The following is a 24,723-nucleotide window of genomic DNA, read 5'->3' as shown; positions in this document are numbered from 1 at the left end:
AGCCAATCTTAATATCAGACAGTCACCTGGTAAGTACAACAGAATAAAGAGCTACATGCAATGGAAAACTCATCCTCTCCCTGGACCTCCACCATCTATTCAAGCCTCATCCTTCCGAAGATTTCCAACCTATGCTGAATTTAATGTCTGATGGTCACCCCCATTTCAGCAGGTTACAGATCAAAATAACTTTCTCTGCCAAACTTGTTTCTTTCTCTTTATTTTCTTCTATGTTCAAAGACATCACCGCCTTACTCAGTAGCATAAGTTAAAAACTTCTTGTCTTTCTCCCTCTACATTTAAGTAGCCTTCAAGCCCTGTTCATTTGACTTGAATTGTCATGGAGATTCATGTCTTCCTATTCTCACCTTCCCTACAGAACTTTGTCTTACTGCTTGGGTCACTGCTGCCTCCATTTTTTATATGGTTCATCAGGATGTTTTCTCATCCATAAATCTGATCATGTCATCTGGCCTCCTGTTCCCCCCAGCCTTTTCCTCAGTTGCTTAAAACTTACCAGTTTATGCCTGTAATCCCAGCACTTTGGGAGGATGAGGCAGGCAGATCACCTGAGGTCAGGAGTTCGAGACCAGCCTGGCCAACATGGTGAAACACCATCTCTGCTAAAAATACAAAAATTAGCCAGGCGTGCTTGTGGGCACCTGTAGTCCCAGCTTCTCGGGAGACTGAGGCTGGAGAATCCCTTGAAGCCAGGAGGTGGAGGTTGCAGTGAACCAAGATTGCACCATCGCATTCCAGCCTGGGGGACAAGAGCGAGACTCTGTCTAAAAAAATACCTCCTTCACCTATTACGTAAAACTTTTTGAACTATGATCTCCATTTATCCTCCAGTTTCCTTCTCGTACTCTCTCTCCACGTTATACCCAGGTGAGTTAGATGGAACAGTGCCACGCTCTGAGTTCCAGTTGTGAGTCCTTTATTAATTAGCCAGCAACCGAGAGACAGCTAATGCTCAACACTCTCTCGGGCCTGAGGAAGGGGCTAGATTTTCCTTTATACCTGGATTTAAGTAGGAGAGGGGGAGCCTAGCTGAAGCAGAATTTACAGAAGCAGAACAAGCAAGTTAGATAAGGAGGCTGGTAACTAGGAGGCAGGAGATTCCCATGACTGTTGATTTCCAAGGAGGGTATACACAAGAGGTTTCCATGATTGTTGGTTACCAAGGTGGGTATTTGGTACTTGTCATATAATCAATCAAGGGGGGGCATTCACAATAGCAAGTGGGCTTGCCAAGCAGGATATGGTTAGAAAGATTATATGTTTCTATAGTTCTAAGTTCGGCATGACCCAGCACAGTAGCAAGACCCAGGTATGCACTTAAGGGAGAAATGGCAGGAGCGGTGAGGTGGAGGTTAAGATGGAGTCTGTCTGGATCTCAGCAAAATGGAGTCTGTCTGGGTAACAGAGGCTAGGTTAGCACATTCCCCACTTGTGTTTTTGGAAAGTTCAATTGTTGACTTTTCGGTTATAACAAGGGGGTTATAGTGGGTTTTGAGATACATAACTATGACAGAAGCTATGCGCTGTTTTACAAAATTAAGGACTCAGTTTAGTATACAGGCCCAAAGATTAAACCCAACAGAAGAAGGAGAAGGGGTCCCGCTCACCCAGTTGTTAGTGCAGTTAGCCGTGGACGTCAGTTAAACATTTTTTGTTACTATGGGGTGTTATTTTTCTGTTTTTCTTGGCATTTATTTACATTTTTCCGAATGCTTTGAAGAGTTTTTTTTATGACTTTAGACTGGTTAGCATAAAACAACAGCTTTTTTTTTTTTTTTTTTAAAGCAGCCCATAAACCTTCTTGGGAAAGGAACAGTAAATATAATAAGCCTTGACGATTTTGGAGAGCAACTTTAGCTAGGGATTTTACCTGGGTAGGTAACATACTTATGGCTGACTGGAGATTTTTTAAATTAGCATTTACTGGTTGAGATAGGGACATTAGTTTTTTTAGGACCAGAGCGGCAGTGGCAATAGCTGCTGACTCAGCTATGCTAAGGCCGGCCAGAAGGCACAAGGAGTGGGACAGCTTGGCGGGTTCTGGGATGCAGTTTTGGGGAGCGATGAGATGTTGTTCTTTTGGTTCGCTGTACACGTAGACCTGGGTTAGCACAGGAACCAACACGCACAGAAGAGGTCCCGGTTTAGTTTTATTAATGCAGAGGTGAGGCCTGAGGTGCAGGCCAGCCAGGTATTGTTGGGTGCCTGGTAGGAGACGGAGGGGTTTATAACAGTGAGTAAAGACTGGGCTGCAGGTAGCCTGAAAGGGAGAAGCAGATAGGTGATATTTAGAGCTAATTAGGCAGGAGGCATTTTCTGAAGTATTTTTTTTTTTTTTTTTTTTTTTAATGAGACGGAGTTTCGCTCTTGTTACCCAGGCTGGAGTGCAATGGCGCGATCTCGGCTCACCGCAACCTCCGCCTCCTGGGTTCAGGCAATTCTCCTGCCTCAGCCTCCTGAGTAGCTGGGATTACAGGCATGCGCCACCATGCCCAGCTACTTTTTTGTATTTTTAGTAGAGACGGGGTTTCACCATGTTGACCAGGATGGTCTCGATCTCTCGACCTCGTGATCCACCCGCCTCGGCCTCCCAAAGTGCTGGGATTACAGGCTTGAGCCACTGCGCCCGGCCTCTGAAGTATTTTTTAGTGTAAGGGAACAGGGGAGTGTATGACAAGTAAGGGGGCCAATGTTAAGTGTGGCTTTAACTTCCAGTTCACCATAATATGGGGGTTTTGCCTTTAGGCATAACCAACAGTTTGGGGCCAGTTTAGGCTGAGTAATATTAAGAGGTGATGCACTTCACCTAGAATGGACATTAGGCTGGGTTGGAGGTGTTGATGTTGCAACCGAGTTTGAGGAGCTGGGATTGGCGATGGGACAGTTGAACTGACACTGTCTGGGTGCCTTTGGAACACAGGGTTGCCTAAATTAGTTAAAGGTTTGATTGCCTTAGGGGGGTTCCAGGGGAACAGAACTTTTTTTGGATGGTGAACAGAGTTCCATGGTTATATCCCGTGAAATAGAGTTTTAATTCCCATTTACCATAGTACCAATGAGTTAAACTAGGGTTATGAACAGTTATGGTAAGAGGATTGCGAGTTTTTATGGTACATGTTTTAGGGCGAGAAGTGCGAGCTATGGAAAGAGTTGAGGACGATGTTGGTTCTCCAGAGTAAGTCGCCAAAGTTACGCAAGTCCAGTAGGGGCAGAACAACTGGGAAGTGTTCTGGCAGTTAGTATGACGGTGATTTTGGGGACAAAAGTAAAATTTAACAGACTGAAGCCATTTTTTTGGTTTGGTTTTACAACCAAGTTGGTTTCAGTAATTTTTTTACCAGTGTTGTTTGGAAACAACATTGCGGATAGCAACCTTGGGGCTGGATTCTGTGAACGGAGCACACAAATTGACCCCAAGAGAAACCTTATTGGAGGCACCTTTCCTTTAGGCGGTATTTGCATACACACATTTTGTTTTGAAATTAGTGAGGAGACAAGAGCAGAGGGGAGTAAAGACATAATTGGGGGAAATAAGCAAAGGAAATGAGTAAGAAAGACTAGCAGGAGGGCTTTACCCGACTTAGTTGTAACTTTAAGGGGCCTGGCCTGGGCTTGGAGACCCATGTTTTTGTTGAGTTTGGCTGGCCTGTTTGATGCGAAATGGTGAATTTAAGCAGGAATGCCCTTGACCTTTACGGCCCTTGGGGTGGTGAGGATAACTGTGTGAGGTTTCTTTTAGGCAGGTGAGAGTTCTCTTTTTTTTTTTTTTTGGAACTTTTTGACATATACCAGGTTACCAGAACAGAAAGAATGGCAGGGCCCAGTTTGGTTAGGAACGGGATTAGGGTGTGCTTCCTGAACGAGAGGCTGGGTGATGTTCGAACCTGCTGGAGAGACTGCAGGTTCTGTAACAAGCTAGCTTGGGATATTTTTGCCAAATGGATACTTTTTAGCTTAGGCAAGATGGGGGGGAGCCCTTCCATACATGACTTTAAAAGGAGGGAACCCTGCCTTATAAGGGGTGCATTTGACTTTAAGAAGGGCTAAAGGAAGGAGGTTTGTTTAACCTTTACTGGTTTTCAAGATTAATTTTGTAAGAGTATTTTTTAAGGTTTGATTTATGCGTTTTACCTGTCCAGAGCTCTGAGGTTGATGGGCATAATGCAGTTTTTACTGAATATTTAGAGCCTTGCTGAGTGAGCTATGGACGAGGTGAAGGCTGGCCCATTATTAGACCCTATAGCAAATGGCAGTTTAAATGTAGGGATGATTTTATTAAGTAAGAATTTAACTACCATAGAGGCAGTTTTGGTTTTGGTGACAAATACCGTAGTTTATTCAGAAAATGTGTTTACCATTACCAGGAGATACTTATATTCCACCCGGTGTGGCTTTACTTCTGTGAAGTTTATTTCCTGCCTTTTTTTGGGCTACATTTTTGGAGGCAATGGCCCAGTTTAGGCCTTGGACCCTGTTTGGTGTTTGCCTGCACACAAGTTGTAAATTGGGAGGCCGCTTGATTAGTTAAGTTTTGGAGGTGAGGAATTTTAAAATGGCCTTTTAGAAGCTGGGCTGACTTTATTTCTTCCAGGTGGGTGGAAGAGTGGAGGCGGCCGACGAAAGCTTTTCCGAGGCCTCAGGGAAGGTGGATTTTGGAATTTGGGAGGATTTACCATTTATTTTGGTTTTTGCTGGCCTGAAGATTTGATGCTTGCTTTTTTTTTTTTTGGAAGAGTATGTTGGGTGGTTGGGTAGATTAGGCTGTGGGAAAGAGAGAGCTGGAAGCAGGGTTAATGGGGTTAAAGGTGTGACCGGGAGCCGGGCTGCCTTTTGGGCAGCGGGGTTTGCCCTTTTATTTTTTTGGAGCAACGGCTGTGTTTTCCTTTTGATGTGCGGTAGCAAAAGCATACCGACTGTTAGTGTAAATGTTGATGTGATTATTTTTACCCCACTGGATGACTTGAGTGAAGGCAATTAATTTAGCCTTTTGTGTGGAGGTACCGGCTGGCAGGCTTGGGCCCATAGTATGTTTGTTTTCGTGGTGACGTCCGCACCGGCTTTTTGCACTTCTTGCTTAAGAAAACTGCTACCATCTCTAAAGACGGTAGCATTTGCATTTTTTTAACGGAATGTCCTGGAGATTAGGTTGGCTAGTTTTTGTAATATTTAGCAGTTTTTGGCAGTTATAGACAGATATGGTAAAGTTTGGATTAGGAAGTAGAGTAGCTGGATTTAAACACCTTGTGGGGGAGAAAATTAAACGAGGCTGATTTAACAGTAAACTCTGGTTCTGTAATATGCGGGCATTTGACATTTATTTACCGGAAGCACTGCGCTGCAATGTTTTAACTGCGTGTGGAGCCATGAGGGTTAAATTTTGGCCCAGGGTTAGTTTATCAGCTTTTTGGACCAGGCTTGCTGTTGCCGCCATGGCTTGCAGACAGCTTGGCCACCTGCAGGCTACAGGGTTTAGACAGATAGGCCACTGGGTGTTGCCATGGCCCCAAGGTTTGAGTGAGTACCCCTTTAGCGACTCCCTGAGTTTTGTGAACAAATAAATGAAATGGTTTTGAAATATTTGGGAGGGGCAAAGCAGGGCCTTGAGTTAGTGCTTTTTTCAGGTTTCAAAAAGGTTTTTTTGTGTGTTAGTTGAAACTAGTGGGCCATTTTTACCTGCAGCTGTGTACAGGGGCTTGGCGATTTTTGCGAACAGTAGTTATAGGCAGCAGTACTTTATGGCCCCCAGGAATTTATGTACCTGTTTTTAGGGGTGGGAGTGGGAATTTGCAGGATGGCTTTTTTTTTTGAGCATAGGTGAGTGCCCTTTTTCCCTTGTTTATTTTGTCCCCTAGGTAGGAAACTTTGGAGAGGCAAAGCTGGGCCTTTTTGGCCAAGACCCAATACTTGAGCTTTTGTAAAAGGTGAAGCAAGTTTTTAGTATGTTGCAGACAGCTGTTAGTGGTTTTAGTAGCCAATAAGAGGTTATTTATATACTGGAGTAGGGTACAGCTAGGATGACTGGCTTGGAAAGGTATAAGGTTTTGCTGAAGGGCTTTTTTAAAAAGAGTGGGGGGAATTTTTAAACCACTGGGGTAATTGAGTTTAAGTGAGTTGGGTGGTATTACCTCCTAGAGGCATTCTAAAAACACTCCAGGTGACTTAGGCCCCTGGGCAACTTTAGTTGTCTTAGACAGATTTATGGGTTTTCGAGCAGCTTTTTTAATACCTGCAAGGAGATACCGGTGGGAATGTTTAAAGCTTTTTCTCCCTGCCAAGGTGTTTGGGTTCCAAGTAGGCTGAGAGGTGGGGAAAACCTCCTCGAGGAGGTTTTGGGCTTCTTCCTCTGGCCTATTGGCTGATGTAAGGACAGACTTTCTGGCCTCCCTTTGGATACAGTTCCTCTCTTTAGAAGCGGAGAGTTAGAAGAAGTTGCTGACAGTTATCCCAGGTAGGCCTGTGGGTTTGGAGCACAGACTTTACCAGTGAGGTTAAAACCTGGGGCTTTTTAGAAAAAGGAGGATTTTGGGCCTTCCAGTTATACAGGTTGGAAGTGGAAAAGGGGACACAGACTAAAAATGGACTAGAGCACTTGCTGCCTTTTGGGGGTGGTACCTTTTTTAAGGGGGGGAGTGGGGCAGCCTCCTCTGGCCGGGCTGTAATTGAGAGGCGATAGGTGGAGAGACCACAGGAGATGGATGAGGAGATGGAGTTTTTAGAGGAGCCGGAAGAATGCAGGGCAGAGGCAAGGAGTGAAGAGAGTTGTCCTCTTCTTTAGAAGGGGGCAGAACAGGAGGAGCAGAGGACTGGGGCAAGGGAGAAGCCTGGCTTAAAAGGACCTTGGAGGTGGGATTATGAGTGGCGCAAGACTGACGCCAAGGAGGAGGGTTTTGAACTAAATTTAGCCATTGATTAATATAGGGAAATTGATTAGGGTGTCTGGGCTTCCCAGTAACCACTCGCTGTGACTGGCCATACAGCCCGAACTGTTGTGGAGTCTAGAGGATCTGCTGGGGGCCATTTGGTTTTAAAGGTTAGCCATTCCACTTTACAGATAGTTTGGAGTTTACATTTTGTAAGGCGGACTTCGTAGTTGTTTGAGAAGCCCAGAGAGAATTTTTTTTTAGCATATATTGAAGAGGGCTTAGGGGTTGGGGACAGGAGGAAGAGTTTCCCATTATGGGGAAAACTTAAGAAACTGCTGTGGCGGGCGAGGCTGTGCCACCTGCTTGGCTCTGTACCTAAGATACCTTTGATGCTTTCACACCTTAAAGGCAAAGTATTTAAATTTGGCCTTTTCCTTTAAGGGTTTGAGGAAGGACATCAGAACCACGTTTTGGAGGCATTGGACTTGTTGATACACAGGAAAAAGATGTTTGGGGCAAAGGACAGGCATGAGGAAGATAAGGGCTACTTGAGTTTTTTTTGATGATTAGAGAGTTGCCACGAAGGGATGTATTAAGAGTGCAGAAGGCGTAGAGCTGTGTGCGTGCAGGTTTTCCTGCACAGTGCCTTCTTTAAGGGCATGGGGAAAGTTACTGGATGGCAAAAAAGGTGGGCAACGAGATTAGCAGGATGGCTACTTTGAGTTTACCACTGATTTAAGGAGAAGTTAGACCAGTTGTTGGGGTGTGGAGTGTGACAATCCAGGCCCCAGCAACTGCTGTGGTGCCAGAAATTCCAAACCAGTGAATGTTTTTTACAGTTTTTCCCGTAACAACCCCTGATTTATTTATTTATTTATTTATTTATTTATTTATTTATTTTTGAGACGGAGTTTCGCTCTTGTTACCCAGGCTGGAGTGCAACGGCGCGATCTCAGCTCACCGCAACCTCCGCCTCCCGGGTTCAAGCAATTCTCCTGCCTCAGCCTCCTGAGTACCTGGGATTACAGGCACGCACCACCATGTCCAGCTAATTTTTTGTATTTTTAGTAGAGACGGGGTTTCACCATGTTGACCAGGATGGTCTCGATCTCTTCACCTTGGGATCCACCCGCCTCGGCCTCCCAAAGTGCTGGGATTACAGGCTTGAGCCACCGCGCCCAGTCCTATTTTTGACAGAAAAGGCAGGACTGGGATGGCCAGCCCAAACGATTAATAAGGGATTTGACCTTTTTGATAGGGAGTTTGCACTAAGGATTTTGAAAATGTTCTTGCCCAATTGTTTGGGGCAGTAAGGATGACGGAACATACAAATTTAAATGCTAGAGGAAAATAGGACAATGGACACGAGACATACAAATTTAGATGTTAGGAACAAAACAGGACAAGTGACACTGAGGGAGATCAGATGTTGAGGTAGATAAATTCCCAAGGAAAAGCAAAGGAAAGGGGGTTCCATATTAGGATTCCTTAGATGACGGCCTGGCCACTCCCCTTAGGGACTTGGGTGCCTTTTGGCATAGACAGGTTGGTATAAACACCTGACTTGGATTAGAACTTGTTTGATGCTGTGGAACTAGTTCCATGCTGTTGTTAAGCTGTATGAGGTTACCACGAAACTGCACGTTAGGGCCCGCTTGGACTCCATAGCTTTTACCGTGGAGCCACAAACTGGATTCTTAGACACAAGCCTTTAAGGTTCCCACTTACTAACACAAGCAGACACACACGCATTTAGAGGCTACGACAGTTTTCTATTTCTTTGTAAAGCAGTTACTTTTTTGTAAAACAATTAGAATTTCAGAGAATTTTTCTTTTTTTTTTTTGGAACTTTAAAAAGCAGTTGGGATTCCAGACAAATTTTTTCTTCTTTTGGAAATTTTTTACAGAACTGGGCACTCTATTCTCCAGTGTTCTGAAGTAATGACAGAGCCCTGGGGGCACCCTTGTTAGGGTTAATGCCCCTCCTTGTTTTAAACCCAGAGTTAGTCTTGACTTACCCTTTCCTCGGACCAGGACTGAGGACCTGAAGAAATAATTTGGTTGGGTGCACTGGGAGTTGATTCACTCTCCTCTGGAAAGTGGCAGCCTACAGGGCCCTGGAACTTCCTAGAGGTGCCTCCCCTGTAGTTTGCCTCCTAATCTAGGAGAGCCTGGACTGAGTTTGGTTAGCACTCATTGGTGAAAGAAAAAAAATATTAAAAGAATTTCTTGCTGGGGCCTCCAAATGTTATACCCAGGCGAGTTAGATGGAACAGCATCATGCTCTGAGTTCCAATTGTGAGTCCTTTATTAATTAGCCAGCAACTGAGAGACTGCTAACGCTCAAAATTCTCTTGGGCCTGAGGAAGAGGCTTGATTTTCCTTTATACCTTGATTTAGGTAGCTGAAGCAGAATTTACAGAAGCAGAACAAGCAAGTTAGATAAGGAGTCTGGTAACTAGGAGGCAGGAGGTTCTCATGATTGTTGATTTCCAAGGAGGGTATACACAAGAGGTTCCCATGATTGTCAGTTATCAAGTGGAGTATTTGGTACTTGTCATATAATCAATCAAGGGGGGGCATTCACAATAGCAAGTGGGCTTGCCAAGTAGGATATGGTTAGAAAGATTATATGTTTCTATAGTTCTAAGTTCAGCATGACCCAGCACAGTAGCAAGACCCAGGTATGCACTTAATGGAGAAATGGCAGGAGCGGTGAGGTGGAGGTTAAGATGGAGTCTGTCTGGCTCTCAGGAAAATGGAGTCTGTCAGGCTAACACAGGGTAGGTTAGCACACACACCACACACATTAGCCAGATTGAACCAAAACTCTTTAAATAGGTCATGGTCTTCATTTTTTATTTTATTTATTTATTTTTTGAGATAGAGTCTTGCTCTGTTGCCCAGTGCAGTGGTATGATCTTGGCTCACTGCAGCCTCTGCCTCCCAGCTTCAAGTGATTCTTGTGTCCCAGCCTCCTGAGTAGCTGGGACTACAGACATGTGCCACCATGCCCAGCTAATTTTTGTGTTTTTAGTTGAGACAGGGTTTTAGTTGAGACAGGGTTTTGTCATGTTGCCCAGGCTGGTCTGGAACTCCTGACCTCAAGTGATCTGCCCATCTTGGCCTCCCAAAATGTTGGGAATACAGGCATAAGCCACCTTGCCCAACCCCAACAGGTCATGGTCTTTAATATCCCTACTCTTACTTATGCTTTGCACTCTCTGCCCTGGAATGTAGGCCACAGGTACAGGCCTCTAAGAGTGTGATCAGTTTTTTCCATGAATGTTTTCCCCATCTCTTTTGAGCAAATTAATTGTTTCCTCCTTTGAGTTTTCATTGGATTTTATTATTACTTTTATTATAGTACTTACAATAAATTGATGTGTAGAGAATACAGAGAATATAGAGAATATAATGCATGCATATTCTCCCTGTTAGATTTGAATTTCTTGAGATTTGAACTATGGATTAGTCGTCTTTCCCTGGCATTTGTATCTTGTTGGATAAATGAATGAATGAAAAAAAGAAGGAAGGAAAGGCAAACTGGAAGCAGGGTATTGGTTGAGTGATTACTTGAATAGTCAAGGTGGGAGCTAATAAGAGTTCAGCAGTAAAGTAGTTATTGCAAAAGAAGAGGGAGAAAAATGGGAAAGAGGAATGGGGAGATTATTTTTGAGGAAGTATTGGCCAATAAAGTTGAATAAACAGAGTTGATTTGTATACTTTTTGGAGGACTTTGAAAGCCAAGCAGAGAAACATTTTGCCTTAGAAAATATGGCAGATTCTTGCATAGAGTATCGATTGTGGGAGAAGGATCCTTGATTTGGAGAGATGGCTAGGAAGCTGCTGCAAGAATGGGACATGGATGATGGGGGATGCGGAGAGGCAAATGCTAGATTCAATTAAGTGGACAGGATATAACATCTCAGAAAAAGGAAGAAAAATTCAAAGTATGACCTCAGGCTTTCTGCCCTAGGAGATAAAGGATAATTGGGAAGGGGAGCTGGTTGTCAAAAAAGATAACATGTTCAGCACTAGAAAATTTGAGTTTAAGGCATGACATGGATAATAAAGCAGAGGTGATAGGAATCTGGGCTGCACAAAGAAAATTTGGGGGTCATCCCCATGAGAATGGGGATTAAATGAGGAGGAAGAGGAGACAAAATAAGATAGAATAGCAGTCAGAAGAGTTAAAAAAAAAAGATGTAAAGTAAGCTCTGTGATCACAGAAGAAAAGTCTAGCTCTTCTACTTACTAGCTGTACCACGTAACACCTCTCTGTGCAGTTTCTGTGTCATAAAAATGAGAATAATAGTTCCAAATGCACTGATTGGGTTGTCGTAAGGATTAAATGAGTTAACACATATAAAGCACTTATATGGCAACTGCTTTGTCAACATTAGCGAAGAGAAAAGAGATTCTCCAATGTCTCATGTCTACTGTACCCCCCTCCCTATTTTTCTTTACTTTTTGTTTTCTGGCTCTCAGTTAATGCCTAGAATAATGCTAGGCACATTATGACTTTAAAAAAATGGTGAATAACAAAAGAGGATGATGGATTACAAAAGGTCAGTGGAGTAGGCAACTGCCAAACCCTCTTTTCGTAGAGCTGGCTAGAGTGGAAATACCATTGAAGCAAAGTAGGCATAAAATGGTAGAAATAGGTACAAACTATCAGTGACTGGCAGGAAAAGGAAAGAAAGATTATGGTAATGAAAAAAAGAAAAGAGAGGCAAGGGAGAGTTAAGCTCGAGTATGAAATGTCTGGATACGGATGATTATTACTTACGTTTCACTCCTAGTCCAGACATTGGATTTTACATGATCTCCCTGTATCCTTTTATCAATTATAAAGTGTGACAATTATTGGCTTCTTTTTAGTCATATTATACCATAGGTAAGAATTGCTTTAAAATAATGGTAACTTGGGAGGCCAAGGCAGGCAGATCATGAGGTCAGGAGTTCAAGACCAGTCTGGCCAACATAGTGAAACCCCATTTCTACAGAAAATACAAAAAATTAGCATGGTGGCCCCCGCCTGTAATCACAGCACTTTGGGAGTCTGAGGCAGATGGATCCCCTGAGGTCAGGAGTTCAAGACCAGCCTGACCAACATGGAGAAACCCTGTCTCTACTAAAAATATAAGATTAGCCAGGTGTGGTGGCACATGACTGTGATCCCAGCTACTCAGGAGGCTGAAGCAGGAGAATCACTTGAATATGTGAGGTAGAGGTTTCAGGGAGCCAAGAGTGTACCATTGTGCTCCAGTATGGGCAAGAAGAGGAAAACTCCACCAAAAAAAAAAAAAAAAACCACAAAAATTAGCTGGGTGTGGTGGTATGTGCCTATAATCCCAGCTACTTAGGAGGCCGAGGCAGGAGAATCATGTGAACCTAGGAGGTGGAGGTTGCAGTGAGCTGAGGTCGCACTGTTGCACTCCAGCCCGGGTGACAGTGCCAGACTCCATCTCAAGACAAAACAAAATAAGACAATATCTTAGCAAATTGGGTTTAGATGCTTAATAGCACAATGAAAGTGATAACGCTTAAATTGTCAGGGAAACAATTTTCTTTTGGTATCTATATTTGTCTATATGTTCTTTATGGTCAACTGTTTACTATTCTGTAAACATTATCACATTTAATAATCTATTATATAGCTACTGTATCTGATTTAATTATAACCTCTGTAAGCCTTTTGGTATTTGATTCTTCACAGCCTTCTTGCTTACTTAAGTTCATACTTTTACTTTATTACCAATAGATGCAGTACTGGGCCTCTTTTTATATGTCATTGAGATGAGGGTAGTTCTGATACCTGAGCAGAAATAGATGAGAGCAGGGGATTGAGGCAATTACTGTAGTTTTCTAGTGACAATCAGGAATCATTAGGGACTCAAGTGACAATAGCAATGGCTGCTCGAAGCACTATAGGTTAGTTTATAGGCACAGGGCCTTGTATCTCACATGTTAAGGATTGCTGATTGTTGCTCTAACCAGAACTATAAGGAAAAGAAGGCATACACAAAAGAAATACATTAAATCAATATTTTTTTCCTCCAAAACTAGGGATAATTCAGAATGAGAAAGTAAAAATTAGCTCAGACTAAGACTATAAATAGCCACTTTGTCATTAATTGAGCTGGGATAACAAACCCAGGTAAAACCAGCTGCAAAGTTAATGGGAAATAATATTTCTCCTAAGGATACGCTGATGCTGTAAAGTATAACAGCAAGGCCCTTCTAGTGTTTGCTTTCTAAATCACTGAAAAACTTTGTTCTCTAAAATCATATACTCTAGGAGAATTTGCTGCTTGAAATTATGTCAGCAAGAATGCAACACCCTACTCTTGCTTTGGGGATCTATGTCATTTTGATACAAAGAAGCAGCCTCAATTAAGGGGCTCCTGAATACAACATTCCACATCTATGGTAACTTTGTAGTTTCCAAGAAACAGGATCCTGAGACTATTCTACAGTCCCTATTGGGTGCATACAGTCCTGCTTTCAGTTTATCAAACACTGTTTCTTTAAATTTCACCTACTCCCATGCTTCCCTAAAAAACTATAAATGTGGCCGGGCGTGGTGGCTCACGCCTGTAATCCTAGCACTTTGGGAGGCCGAGGTGGGTGGATCACGAGGTCGAGAGATCGAGACCATCCTAGTCAACATGGTGAAACCCCGTCTCTACTAAAAATACAAAAAATCAGCTGGGCATGGTGGCGCGTGCCTGTAATCCCAGCTACTCAGGAGGCTGAGGCAGGAGAATTGCCTGAACCCAGGAGGCGGAGGTTGCGTTGAGCCTAGATCGCGCCATTGCACTCCAGCCTGGGTAACAAGAGCGAAACTCTGTCCCCAACCCCCCCCCCCCAAAAAAAAAACAAACAACTATAAATGTATCTTTTCCTTTCCTTCCTGAGATACCTCTAGTGTTCAGTTTCCCTCATTGGAATGTGTATCAGGTGGTTCTTGCATTGCTATAAAGAAATACCTGAGACTGAGTATGTAAGAAAATAGGTTTAATCGGCTCACAATTCTGCAGGCTGTACAGGAAACACAGTACTGGCATATGCTTCTGGGGAGGCCTCAGGAAGCTTTTACTCATGGCAGAAGGTGAAGCGGGAGTAGGCACGTCCCATGGCCAGAGCAGGAGAGGGAGAGAGAAGGAAAGAGAGGGAAAGAGGGAAGGAAAGAGAGAGAGAGAGGGAGGGAGAGGGGGAGAGAGAGGGAGAGAGAGAGAGAGAAAGAGAGAGAGAGGGGAAGGGGGGAGAGGGAGAGAGAGAGGGAAAGAGAGAGGGAGGGAGGAAGGTGGGGAGAGGGAGAGAGAGAGGGAAAGAGAGAGGGAGGGAGGAACGGGGGAGGGGGGAGAGGGAGAAACATACTTTTAAAACACCAGATCACATACTTTTAAAACACCAGTTCTCCTGAGCTCACTTATCATTAAGGGGATGGCCCAAGCCATTCTTGAGGGATCTGCCCCATGATCCAGAACTCCCACCAGGCCCCACCTTCAACACTGGGGATTACAATTCAACATGAGATCTGGGCAGAGACAAATATTCACATTATATATCAGAAGGCATCAGTAAGCTCAACTTTGTCAGACTATAGTTTTAACAGGTTTGTCCCTGTTGGTCTTGGGCTAACTGGGTTAGGACAAAGAGGCATCAAAATCTAGTTAAGGTTGATGCCAATGAACTATAATAGTCTTTTGAGGCAATGAAAATGTATAAGAAAAGTAAGATTCAATAGCATGATGTTATGTGAGCCAGAAATGCCACAAAATGGCCCAGCAGCACTTGACCCACCATCTTAATTGGGATCAGTGTGTGTGTGTGTGTGTGTGTGTGTGGTGTGTGTGATGCTATTCCTTACCAGAAGGAATGATAGTTTCTTAAAGTGTAGTTGATTCTACAACCTAGGACAGGGGAAAAAAAAACCCCTCTTATTGTCACAAATTAAAACATATTTCAGAAAGCTAGTGATGGCCAGGTGTGGTAGTTCACACCTGTAATCCCAGAGCTTTGGGAAGCTGAGGTGGGAGGATTGTTTTAGGTTGGGAGTTCGAGAACCAACCTGGGCAACAAAGTGAGACGCCCACACCCACAAAAAGAAATCTCTACAAAAAAAAGTAAAACAAGGTGGTGCAGACTGAAAAAAGAGGCAGGCATACAAGGGCCATACTGGAACAAATTAAGTGTTTAGAAATTATACTTAATTGAGGTAAGTTGACACTACAATGATAGTCCAAAATGGGAAGAGATAAACCATACAAAGCAGTAGCTGTAAAACAAAAGGACTACAGTATATGATAGAGTATTTTTAATTTTTAAAATTAATTTCAAGTACAGAAAAAAATTTTCTGTTTAAATGTATGCGTAAGTGCATATGCTGCAGAGAACTGAATAATTCTACAAGTGGAAACTACCAATTACAGGAAGGGATGACTGGCACCAGTGAGCACACTTCCTACGCGGTAGAGGAAAAGTCTAACACTATTCCAAATTACATTTCAAATGTCTGCCTCTACAAAATCAACTCTGGTCTCCTGAGAGCCCCTCCCAATATTAATAGGATGCTAATAAGGCATGCAAAATGTTCCAGTAACGTTAACAGACCAGATAGATCTATATGTATGTTTAACAAGACAATGGTGTTTAACATCACCAATCAACCCTCTAAAAGGACAATTTTGGAGAAAGAACATGCTGCAGAAGGTGTAGGCTGCAGGGCAGCTCAGAATCTTGCATCCCTATTCCCGTAAGGGCTAAGGTATTTTCATAGCATTTTAAACCAATTCACGTACCTTGAACATCATTTATTTTACCAATGAATTATTTCTTTTCTTTTTTTTTTGAGACGGAGTTTCACTGTTGTTACCCAGGCTGGAGTGCAATGGCACGATCTCTGGCTCATCGCAACCTCGGACTCCTGGGTTCAGGCAATTCTCCTGCCTCAGCCTCCTGAGTAGCTGGGATTACAGGCACGCGCCACCATGCCCAGCTAATTTTTTGTATTTTTAGTAGAGATGGGGTTTCACCATGTTGACCAGGATGGTCTCGATCTCTCGACCTCGTGATCCACCCGCCTCTGCCTCCCAAAGTGCTGGGACTACAGGCTTGAGCCACCGCGCCCGGCACCAATGAATTATTTCTAATACCAATTATGGCAGCTAATTAACATCTCCTAGTGAAAGTGAAGATTATAGTGGTTAAAATGCCTGTTGATGCATCTAATTTAATCAATTAATTAATTAATTTAGAGACCAAGTCTCACTGTGTCACCCAGGCTGGCGCGATCTCGGCTCACTGCGACCTCCCGAGTTCAAGTGATTCTCCCGCTTCAGCCTCCCGAGTAGCTGAGATTACGCTCAGCTGATTTTTTGTATTTTTAGGCGTTTCACCATGTTGGCCAGGCTGATCTCGAACTCCTGACCTCGGATGATCTAGCCACTGCGCCCAGCCGATACATACAATTTTTTTTTTTTTTTTAAAACAGAGTCTTACTCTGTTGCGCAGGCTGGAGTGCAGTGGCGCAAATTCGGCTCACTGCACCCTCTGCCTGCGGGGTTCAAGCAATTCTCCTGCCTCAGCCTCTCAAGTAGCTGGGACTACAGGCTTGCACTAACACGCCCGGCTGATTTTCTGTACTTTTAGTAGAGACGGGGTTTCACCATGCTGGCCAGGATGGTCTTGAACTCCTGACCTCATGATCCACCCACCTCGGCCTCCCAAAGTGCTGGGATTACAGGCGTTAGCCACTGCGGCGGGCCGATACATCTTTTTTTTTTTTTTTTTTTTTTTTTAGATGGAGTCTTGCTCTGTCCCCAGGCTGCTTTGCAGTGGTGCAATCTCGACTCACTGCAACCTCTGTCTCCTGGGTTGAAGCGATGCTTCCGCCTCAGGCTCCCGAGTAGCTGGGACCACAGGCGCGTGCCACCACGCCTGGCTAATTTTTTTGCATTTTTAGTAGAGACGGGGTTTCACTATGTTGGCCAGGATGGTCTCGATCTCTTCACCTCGTGATCCGCCCCGCCTCGGCCTCCCAAAGTGCTGGGATTACAGGCGTGAGCCACCGCGCCCGGCGATACATCTAATTTTTAAAGGCCCTTTTGTTGTGCGAAGATAATTAGTTAGAATGTCTGGCTGGGTAAATATATGAATGACAATGCTGACGATATTGAACAATATGTAGCATAAATCATAACTAATCTAGAATACAAGGTAACAGTTGAAGGTAATGAACCAGGTGGAAGTTATAAACGTTGCCGCAAGTAGTTTGTGTTACTTTACGAGTTCTGGGAGCTTCTCCAACAGCTTTGACAGGTGTGAATCCCTTAGGCTAACCCCAAATCCTTATTTGCCGCCTACTCACTTTGCGAGGACTACGATTCCCAGAAGGCAACGCTCCCTTGACTCCGCTTCCTGCGGCCGGCGCAGAGCCGCAGTTTACAGAACCACTTCCCGGACCGACTTTCACACACCTCTCGCCTAGGAGGCGGCCGGTAACGCCTTCGCTGGTTCCGCGTTCTCCCCATTTTGGGGTGTAGCTCGGATTCCTGAGCCCATTTTCAACGCTTGGCCTACCGGGAGGCCGGCGAGGCGCTCTAGGCCGAGCGGCTCCGTCTCTATGACCACAAGGGGCGGTCCCCGGTGTCCTGCTCGGGGGCGCGGAGGGGGCGGGCGTCAGTTCCGCGCGGGGCTGTCGGGGAACCATGGCTGCCCCGAGAGGTGAGAACCCTGGCTGCCGGGAGTGGGGAGTCTGCGGGGGGCGGCACTTGTCGGGAGGCAGAGCCCCTTGGTTGCCCACGGCCTGTGGGGCCGGGCCGAGGCGTCAGGAGTTTGCGTGGAGCCTGTCGGCCGTCAGGGCAGCCGGCCTCCCGCTGCGGCTGCAGTCTCCGCGGCTGACTCCGCGCCGGCAGGTCGGCGCTGGCCTCCACGAGCTGGCGGTGGGTGGGAACCGAATTCTGATAGGCCGGGGCTGCGGCGAACACCGAGAGGGGCCAGGGCGTGGGGCCGGGGCTGGACCGCATCACCCGGCGAGGCAGGACAGTTCTTGGCCCTGGCCCCGCGGCTTCGGTCTCCTCTGCGCCTCTTGCCTTGAGGATGCTCAGAGGCTTAAGGGCAGGCTCCGGCCGTAGACCCCAATAAAGACGTCGCTGGGGCGTCGAAACAGCACTGAAACCGTAACGGGAGGAAGATAATCGTTAACAGTTCCCACCTGTATGCTGTATGTAGTTACAGAGAATGCTGTATGCAGTCAGAAGGAACGCTTCGATATTTGGGGTGGAAGGTGAGATCCACCTCTTTCCTCCCAAGGGATGGCACATTCAGGTGAAGGCGTATTTGTTGACTAATTGCCATTTAAGGAAGGCGAGTCTAATTGACTCCGCACCACTTTTGCTGAGCACTGTATATAAGGTGGGACCAGAGCTGAATTTTTTGACGGTGGAGCAGTAACTAGGAGAGTTTGGGCGACACCCGGATTCTTGCCCCACCCTTCCTCCATAGAGCAGTTGGCTTCACCTTTGAATAAATACTAAACAAATACCTAAGGAATATCTTCTTGCCTGAGTGTCAAGTTATTTTCCCTGTTGCGGGCTCCATGTTTATCATCAGGTCCTGCTCAGGGGCATTTTTATGCTTCTCTTATGTGTTCTTTATATTTTATTTCAAATAAGTCTAATCTTAAAATCCTTTTTGTAGCAACACAGGAAATGAAAAAGAAATAGAATTATTTTGATAACTAAAATGGAAAAGGGTAGCAAAATTGATCCGAATGAAAACTTATAAATTACAGAAGTCAAATCATTACTTGAAATAGCTGCAACAATGTAAAGGTTTAGGCTTATTGCCAATACATATTTGTTGAGCCTTGATTGTAATCCCAGCAAAATTGAAGTTCCCATAGCTTCCGAATATCCACAAAGGACTTAGCGGAGACTTCCTGAATTTCTCAGTTCTTAGATATTACAAATAACGTCCCCCATAAACTATAGTAAAACGTAACTGAAAAAAATAATACTGTAAGTTTCTTTTGGGGGACATTTCCATACGAATACTGTGTGGAAGCTAACGGAACTTCATGAGAAGTAGAGAACAATGCACATTAAGATGTGGCTGCCAGCTGAGTTGTGGAATTCTTGTATAGTTACTGGCATTGTGCATGATTTGAATTATTTGCGCAGTTTGAAGTGATTACATGTGTACTTTTGATATCCTGAAAAAAATGGAAATTGCTAATAACGGAAATTTTATACTGGAGAATTTGTGAATGGAGTGAACGAGAAATGGTTTGATCTGATGTTAAACTGCCGGAGAAAATCATACTTAAAAACATTTAGTATTATTTAAAAGTTGAAATACGTTTAAAAATGGTATTCCATATCAAAGCCCAATCTGTTTTGCAAATACCTGAACTTATTTGATTACCCTTCCACTTAGATTGGTAATTATTTTCAAGAATATAATGTATATTTCCAAATAGTCACTATGTAAATAGGTATTTTTTCAAGTTAATGACAATATTATAAGTCAGAATGTGTGTGTAGGATATAACTATTTGGTTTAGTGTTTAAATATTCACTATGTTGTTTTTGGAATCAGGAACCTATACAATAGGTAAACTAAAGTACTTTTTAGTGTATCAGCCCTAACCGCTTTTATTTATGAAAGTGTTGATAATCTAGGACAGGAGTTGCCAAACTTTTCCTATAAAGGCTGGATAGTTTTTGTCATAACTACAGCTCTGCTGTTGTAGGGGAAAAAAAGTAGCCAGATAATTTAGAAACAAATAAGCATGGCTACATTCCAATAAAACTATTCATGGACACGGAAATATTTGAATTTCATACAATATTCATGTGTCACAAGGTGTTACTAAATTTTTTTATCAACGATTTAAAAATGTAAAACCATTCTGAGTTCACAGGCCTAATGTAAACTATCGACATCTGTAGCTTGTTCACCCCTTATCTAGAAGATGGGGAGTAACTTCTCTTCTAATTAAAGGTTATTGCTGTTTATTTTTGAAGTCATATTTTGTCCCTTGTGTAGGGAAGTTTTAGAACGAAGGAAGTATTATAGTGATCTCCTTCACTTCCTTTTATATAACATTGATTTTTGGCTCCTCAGATCTTTTGGAAAGAAAGTTTAAGCAATTATAAACTATTTCTTCTGTTTTACTTTTTATTTAAAGCCTGATATAATTTTTAAAATTTGCCTATAGTTCACAAAATATTCTTTAATTTACTTGGAAAATATTTATATTGAGGAACCTATCTCTTTTAAGTTCCAACCATACTGTATCTAAAGGTAATCTGTTTGGGCTGGGCACAGTGGCTCATGCCTGTAATCCCAGCACTTTGGGAGACTGAGGCAGGTGGATCACCTGAGGTTGGGAGTTCGAGACCAGCCTGATGGACATGGAGAAACCCTATCTCTACTAAAACTACAAAATTAACCGGGCCTGGTGGTGCATGCCTGTAATCCCAGCTACTCGAGAGGCTGAGGCAGGAGAATCGCTTGAACCTAGGAGGCAGAGGTTGTGGTGAACCAAGATCGTACCATTGCACTCCAGCCTGGGCAACAAGTGAAACTCTGTCTCAAAAAAAAAAAAAAAAAAAAAAAAAAAAATCTGTTTGACACTCCTGTTTTATGTCCCTATGAAAACAGTCTTTGAATTGTGTTAGGCTCCCAAAGCAGTGAACAAAATCACACTTAGCACATAATGTAGTTAAAGTAGCAGACTGGAGTTCCCCCGTGTCCTGTTTCTTAACCTGGGGTTGTCAAAGTATGGCTGTTTAACCTCAAGCCTAAAGATGTGCATGAACATGAAAGGGAACTAGGGACACGAGGTGGGAGGCGGGTAAGGAAAGTAGAAATAGTTTGATCCTTGGGTGGTGGCAGTAAGTAACCGAGCAGGTCTGGGAATAAGGAATTATGAGGGAGACTGTACCCAGTGCTTATGGTTTTACCAGAGGTTTTGGACAGGCTTTGGTGCCTGAGAGATGGCTCCTGGTTGGATATACTTACAGGCAGTTCTTACATTGAGTGCTTATATGTTTCCTGCATTTTTGGTTTTGAATGGAGCTGTGTTCTTAATATTTTTTTCCTGTGTTGGGAGTTACTGTGTTGTATAATGCAATGAAATGAGTGACTAGGCATAACTTGCTTATTAAGCCCCACTCTTATTTCTCAGTTATTTTCTTTCTGCTGCCTTTAAGTTTAGAATATACATTGCTGCAGTTGCTTTTATGCTTTGCATTCACAAGTTTGTAATCCATAAAGGTATTTAAAATATGTGCCAGAGCCAGGCATGGTGGCTTATACCAGCACTTAGGTAGGCTGAGGAGGGTGGATCACCTGAGGTCAGGTGTTCAAGACCAGTCTGGCCAATATGGTGAAACCCCATCTCTACTAAAAATACAAAAATTAGCCTGGTGTAATGGCGGGCACCTGTAATCCCAGCTACTCAGGAGGCTAAGGTGGGAGAATCGCTTGAACCCAGGAGGTGAAGGTTGCAGTGAGCCAAGATCGTGCCAACGATATCATGACACTGCAGTCCAGCCTGGGTGACAGAGTGAGACCCTGTCTGAAAATAAGTAAAATAAAATAAATAAATATGTGCGGGCACAGTGGCTCACACCTGTAATTCTGGCACTTCAGGAGGCTGAGGTGGGCAGATCACCAGAGGTCAGGAGTTTGAGAGCAGCCTGGCCAACATGGTGAAACCCTGTCTCTACTCAAAATGCAAAAAATTAGCTGGCTTTGGTATTGCATGCCTGTAGTCCCAGGAGGCTGAGGCACAAGAATCACTTAAACCTGGGAGTCAGAGGTTGCAGTGAGCTGAGGTTGCACTAATGTACCCCAGCCTGGGGGACAGAGTGAGACCCTGTCTCCAAATAAAAACAACAACTATACATATATGTACATATACAACTATATATATGTACATATTACATATATATATAATTTGTAACATCCTGAACTAAAATCAATATGCTACCTACTCTTGCAATTGGGGTACTCCCCAGGAACATACGCCTAATTGGCTGATGTTTAAAGTCAGCTGTGTCTTGTGTATGTGTGTGTGTTCGTGTAATTGACAAGTATTATTTTGAAAAAATTTTTAAACATAGGTTTTAGAAAATATTTTGTGCTTGGAATTGGAAAGTATTTGGGGGCCACAACTAGTTGATTAATTTATATATACGTATATTGGCTAATGAGTAATGTCTTTGTTGCATGTATTTTCCAGACAATGTCACTTTATTATTCAAGTTATACTGCTTGGCAGTGATGACCCTGATGGCTGCAGCCTATACCATAGCTTTAAGATACACAAGGACATCAGACAAAGAACTCTACTTTTCAACCACAGCCGTGTGTATCACAGAAGTTATAAAGTTATTGCTAAGTGTGGGAATTTTAGCTAAGTGAGTATAAATACTTTTAGTGTGTTAAATTACTTTTCTACCTGGTTAGGGTATTTATTAGAAAATTAAAGCTACATCTTTATATGTTTAATTGCTCTGGGCCAGTATTTTTCAACTAGGGCTGATTTTGCCTCCCCCGCCAGAAGATATTTGAGTTGTCACAACCCGAGAGATGCTTTTGGCATCTAGTGGGTGGAGGCCAAGGATGCTGCTAAACATCCTGCAGTCCCCATGACAGCCTCACAACAAAGAATTACCCAGCCCCAAATGTCAGTAATGCTGAGGTTGAAGAACGCTGCTGTAGTCGGAGTTGGCAAAGTATGTCCCATAGGCCAAATCCAGCTTGCTCCCTGGTTTTGGTGTAATAGTGACTGACTGGCTTACAAAGCCTACAATATTTACTGTTTGGCCCTTAGAGAAAAAAATTACTGAACTGTGTTTTGGATGAGTATAACAATAATAAACATTTCTCGAGTGTTTCCTGTGTTAAGTGCTAGGCACTGTGCCATGTGTTTTTCATGTTTTCTCATTTACTCCTTATACATTTTTGAGGTAAGTACTTTACCCCTGTTGTATTGACACAGCATCTGAAGTTCTTTAAGATTTACACTGTTGGGCCGGACGCGGTGGCTCATGCCTGTAATCCCAGCACTTTGGGAGGCCGAGGAGGGTGGATCACGAGGTCAAGAGATCGAGACCATCTTGGCCAACATGGTGAAACCCCGTCTCTACTAAAAATACAAAAAAAATTAGCTGGATGTGGTGGCACATGCCTGTAATCCCAGCTACTTGGGAGGCTGAGACAGGAGAATTGCTTGAACCCAGGAGGCGGAGGTTGCGGTGAGCCGAGAATGCGCCATTGCACTCCAGCCTGGGCAACAAGAGCGAAACTCCGTCTCAAAAAAAAAAAAAAAAAAAAAAAAAAAAAAAGATTTACACTGTTAATATGTGGCCTGGCTTCGAATCAGGAACATCATGCAAATATTTAGCTAAGGATATGGCATGAGAGAGAGTTAAGAATAGCGGCATTGGAGGAGATAGGCGTAATTTTAATCCTAGACTGGGATTGTGGATGCATGCACATTTTGTAACCTCGTTAAGCTTCAGTTTCTTCATTTTTTTAATTAGAGAAGATAATATGGGGTGGTGAAAATGAAATAAAATCCAATAAGTAAATTACTTGGGGAAAGATTTATGAGATGGAGTCCTATTTGAGTCACTGGGGCAGTTAAGTCATATAAGTTTCAAGATGTCTATTGGTGAGTGAGGGGAAGAGGGAGGAACAGCGTTGTATGCAGGCTTTTATGTAAAAACATACACATTACATTTAAATGTTGAAATGTTACAAGACATTGATTGCTTCAGCTTCAGCAGTGTATGATGAGACAGTTGATAATACAACCACAAGCATGGCTGTCATTGTGGGAAAGATACCCAGTGAAAGTGTTGAAAATTGGTTCTAGATCTTGAAAAAGCTTATACTAATCTACTTGAAGTAGCTGGAATATGAAAAAGATGAATAAAATACATGGACAGACTATGGACTGTTAAGAATGATGTAAACAGTTAAGAGGAGCAGCAAGTGAAAGGGCCTAGAGGTTTTTTTTTTTTTTTTTTTTTTGAGACGGAGTTTTGCTCTCGTTACCCAGGCTGGAGTGCAATGGCGCGATCTCGGCTCACCGTAATCTCCGCCTCCTGGGTTCAGGCAATTCTCCTGCCTCAGCCTCCTGAGTAGCTGGGATTGCAGGCACACGCCACCACGCCCAGCTAATTTTTCGTATTTTTAGTAGAGACGGGGTTTCACCATGTTGACCAGGATGGTCTCGATCTCTCGACCTCGTGATCCACCCGTCTGGGCCTCCCAAAGTGCTGGGATTACAGGCTTGAGCCACCGCGCCCGGCGGGCCTAGAGCTTTTTAATGGTCTTTTAGATTTAGTGTTTGCAAAAAAGTAAAATATTTTCCAGGTACTATCAGTGTTGTTATTTCTTTGTACACATTTTAAAATGGTAATTCAAAAAGAGTACATAGCAAACAGGATGTTATGTAGTCTATTAAAACACAGGTTGCATGTCAGTGCTTTATTTGCTGCGATGGAGAGGCTTCCAAATATCAGGAAATAATTGTTACACAGAAAAATTTTTGAGATGATTTGTTATATGCATAGGAAACCAAAGTTGATTTATATGTTTGAATTAATATTTGCTTGAAAATTCCTTCCCATATAATGTTAAAATAATTGTGTAGAGCTAAAAACAAGAATGAAATTAGATTTTTTTCTTTGCTTTCAAAGTAGGGAAGACTTTATCGTCTCACAGAAAGGATGACAATTTCAGGATATTATGGGAGGCTGTGGAAGTATTATATTAGAAATCCATCTTTAAAAAAAAGTGAGCCGGG

General features: G+C 43.3%; 1 protein-coding gene across 3 annotated transcripts in view; it reads left to right on the top strand.

Annotated features, from left to right (window-relative positions):
- Positions 1–17,331: 17,331 nt before the first annotated feature.
- The window catches only part of SLC35A1 (solute carrier family 35 member A1), a 33,649-nt gene continuing 26,257 nt past the window's right edge, over positions 17,332–24,723 (top strand). The window contains exons 1-2 of one of the 3 annotated variants that reach the window (XM_003922947.3): positions 17,529–17,618; positions 22,147–22,324. In XM_003922947.3, coding sequence (XP_003922996.1) covers positions 17,603–17,618; positions 22,147–22,324 — 194 coding nt within the window. In that variant the 5' untranslated portion in view covers positions 17,529–17,602. Of the gene's footprint in view, positions 17,619–17,820; positions 18,181–22,146; positions 22,325–24,723 lie in introns of those variants that run through there. The other 2 variants (XM_074397715.1, XM_010333807.2) reach the window with 2 other exon arrangements.

Source organism: Saimiri boliviensis, chromosome 4 (assembly GCF_048565385.1).
Source record: "Saimiri boliviensis isolate mSaiBol1 chromosome 4, mSaiBol1.pri, whole genome shotgun sequence".
In the NCBI taxonomy this organism is placed as follows: Eukaryota; Metazoa; Chordata; class Mammalia; order Primates; family Cebidae; genus Saimiri; species Saimiri boliviensis.
Note: the sequence above shows the minus strand (reverse complement) of the source record. Positions and strands in the feature narration are given on the sequence as shown.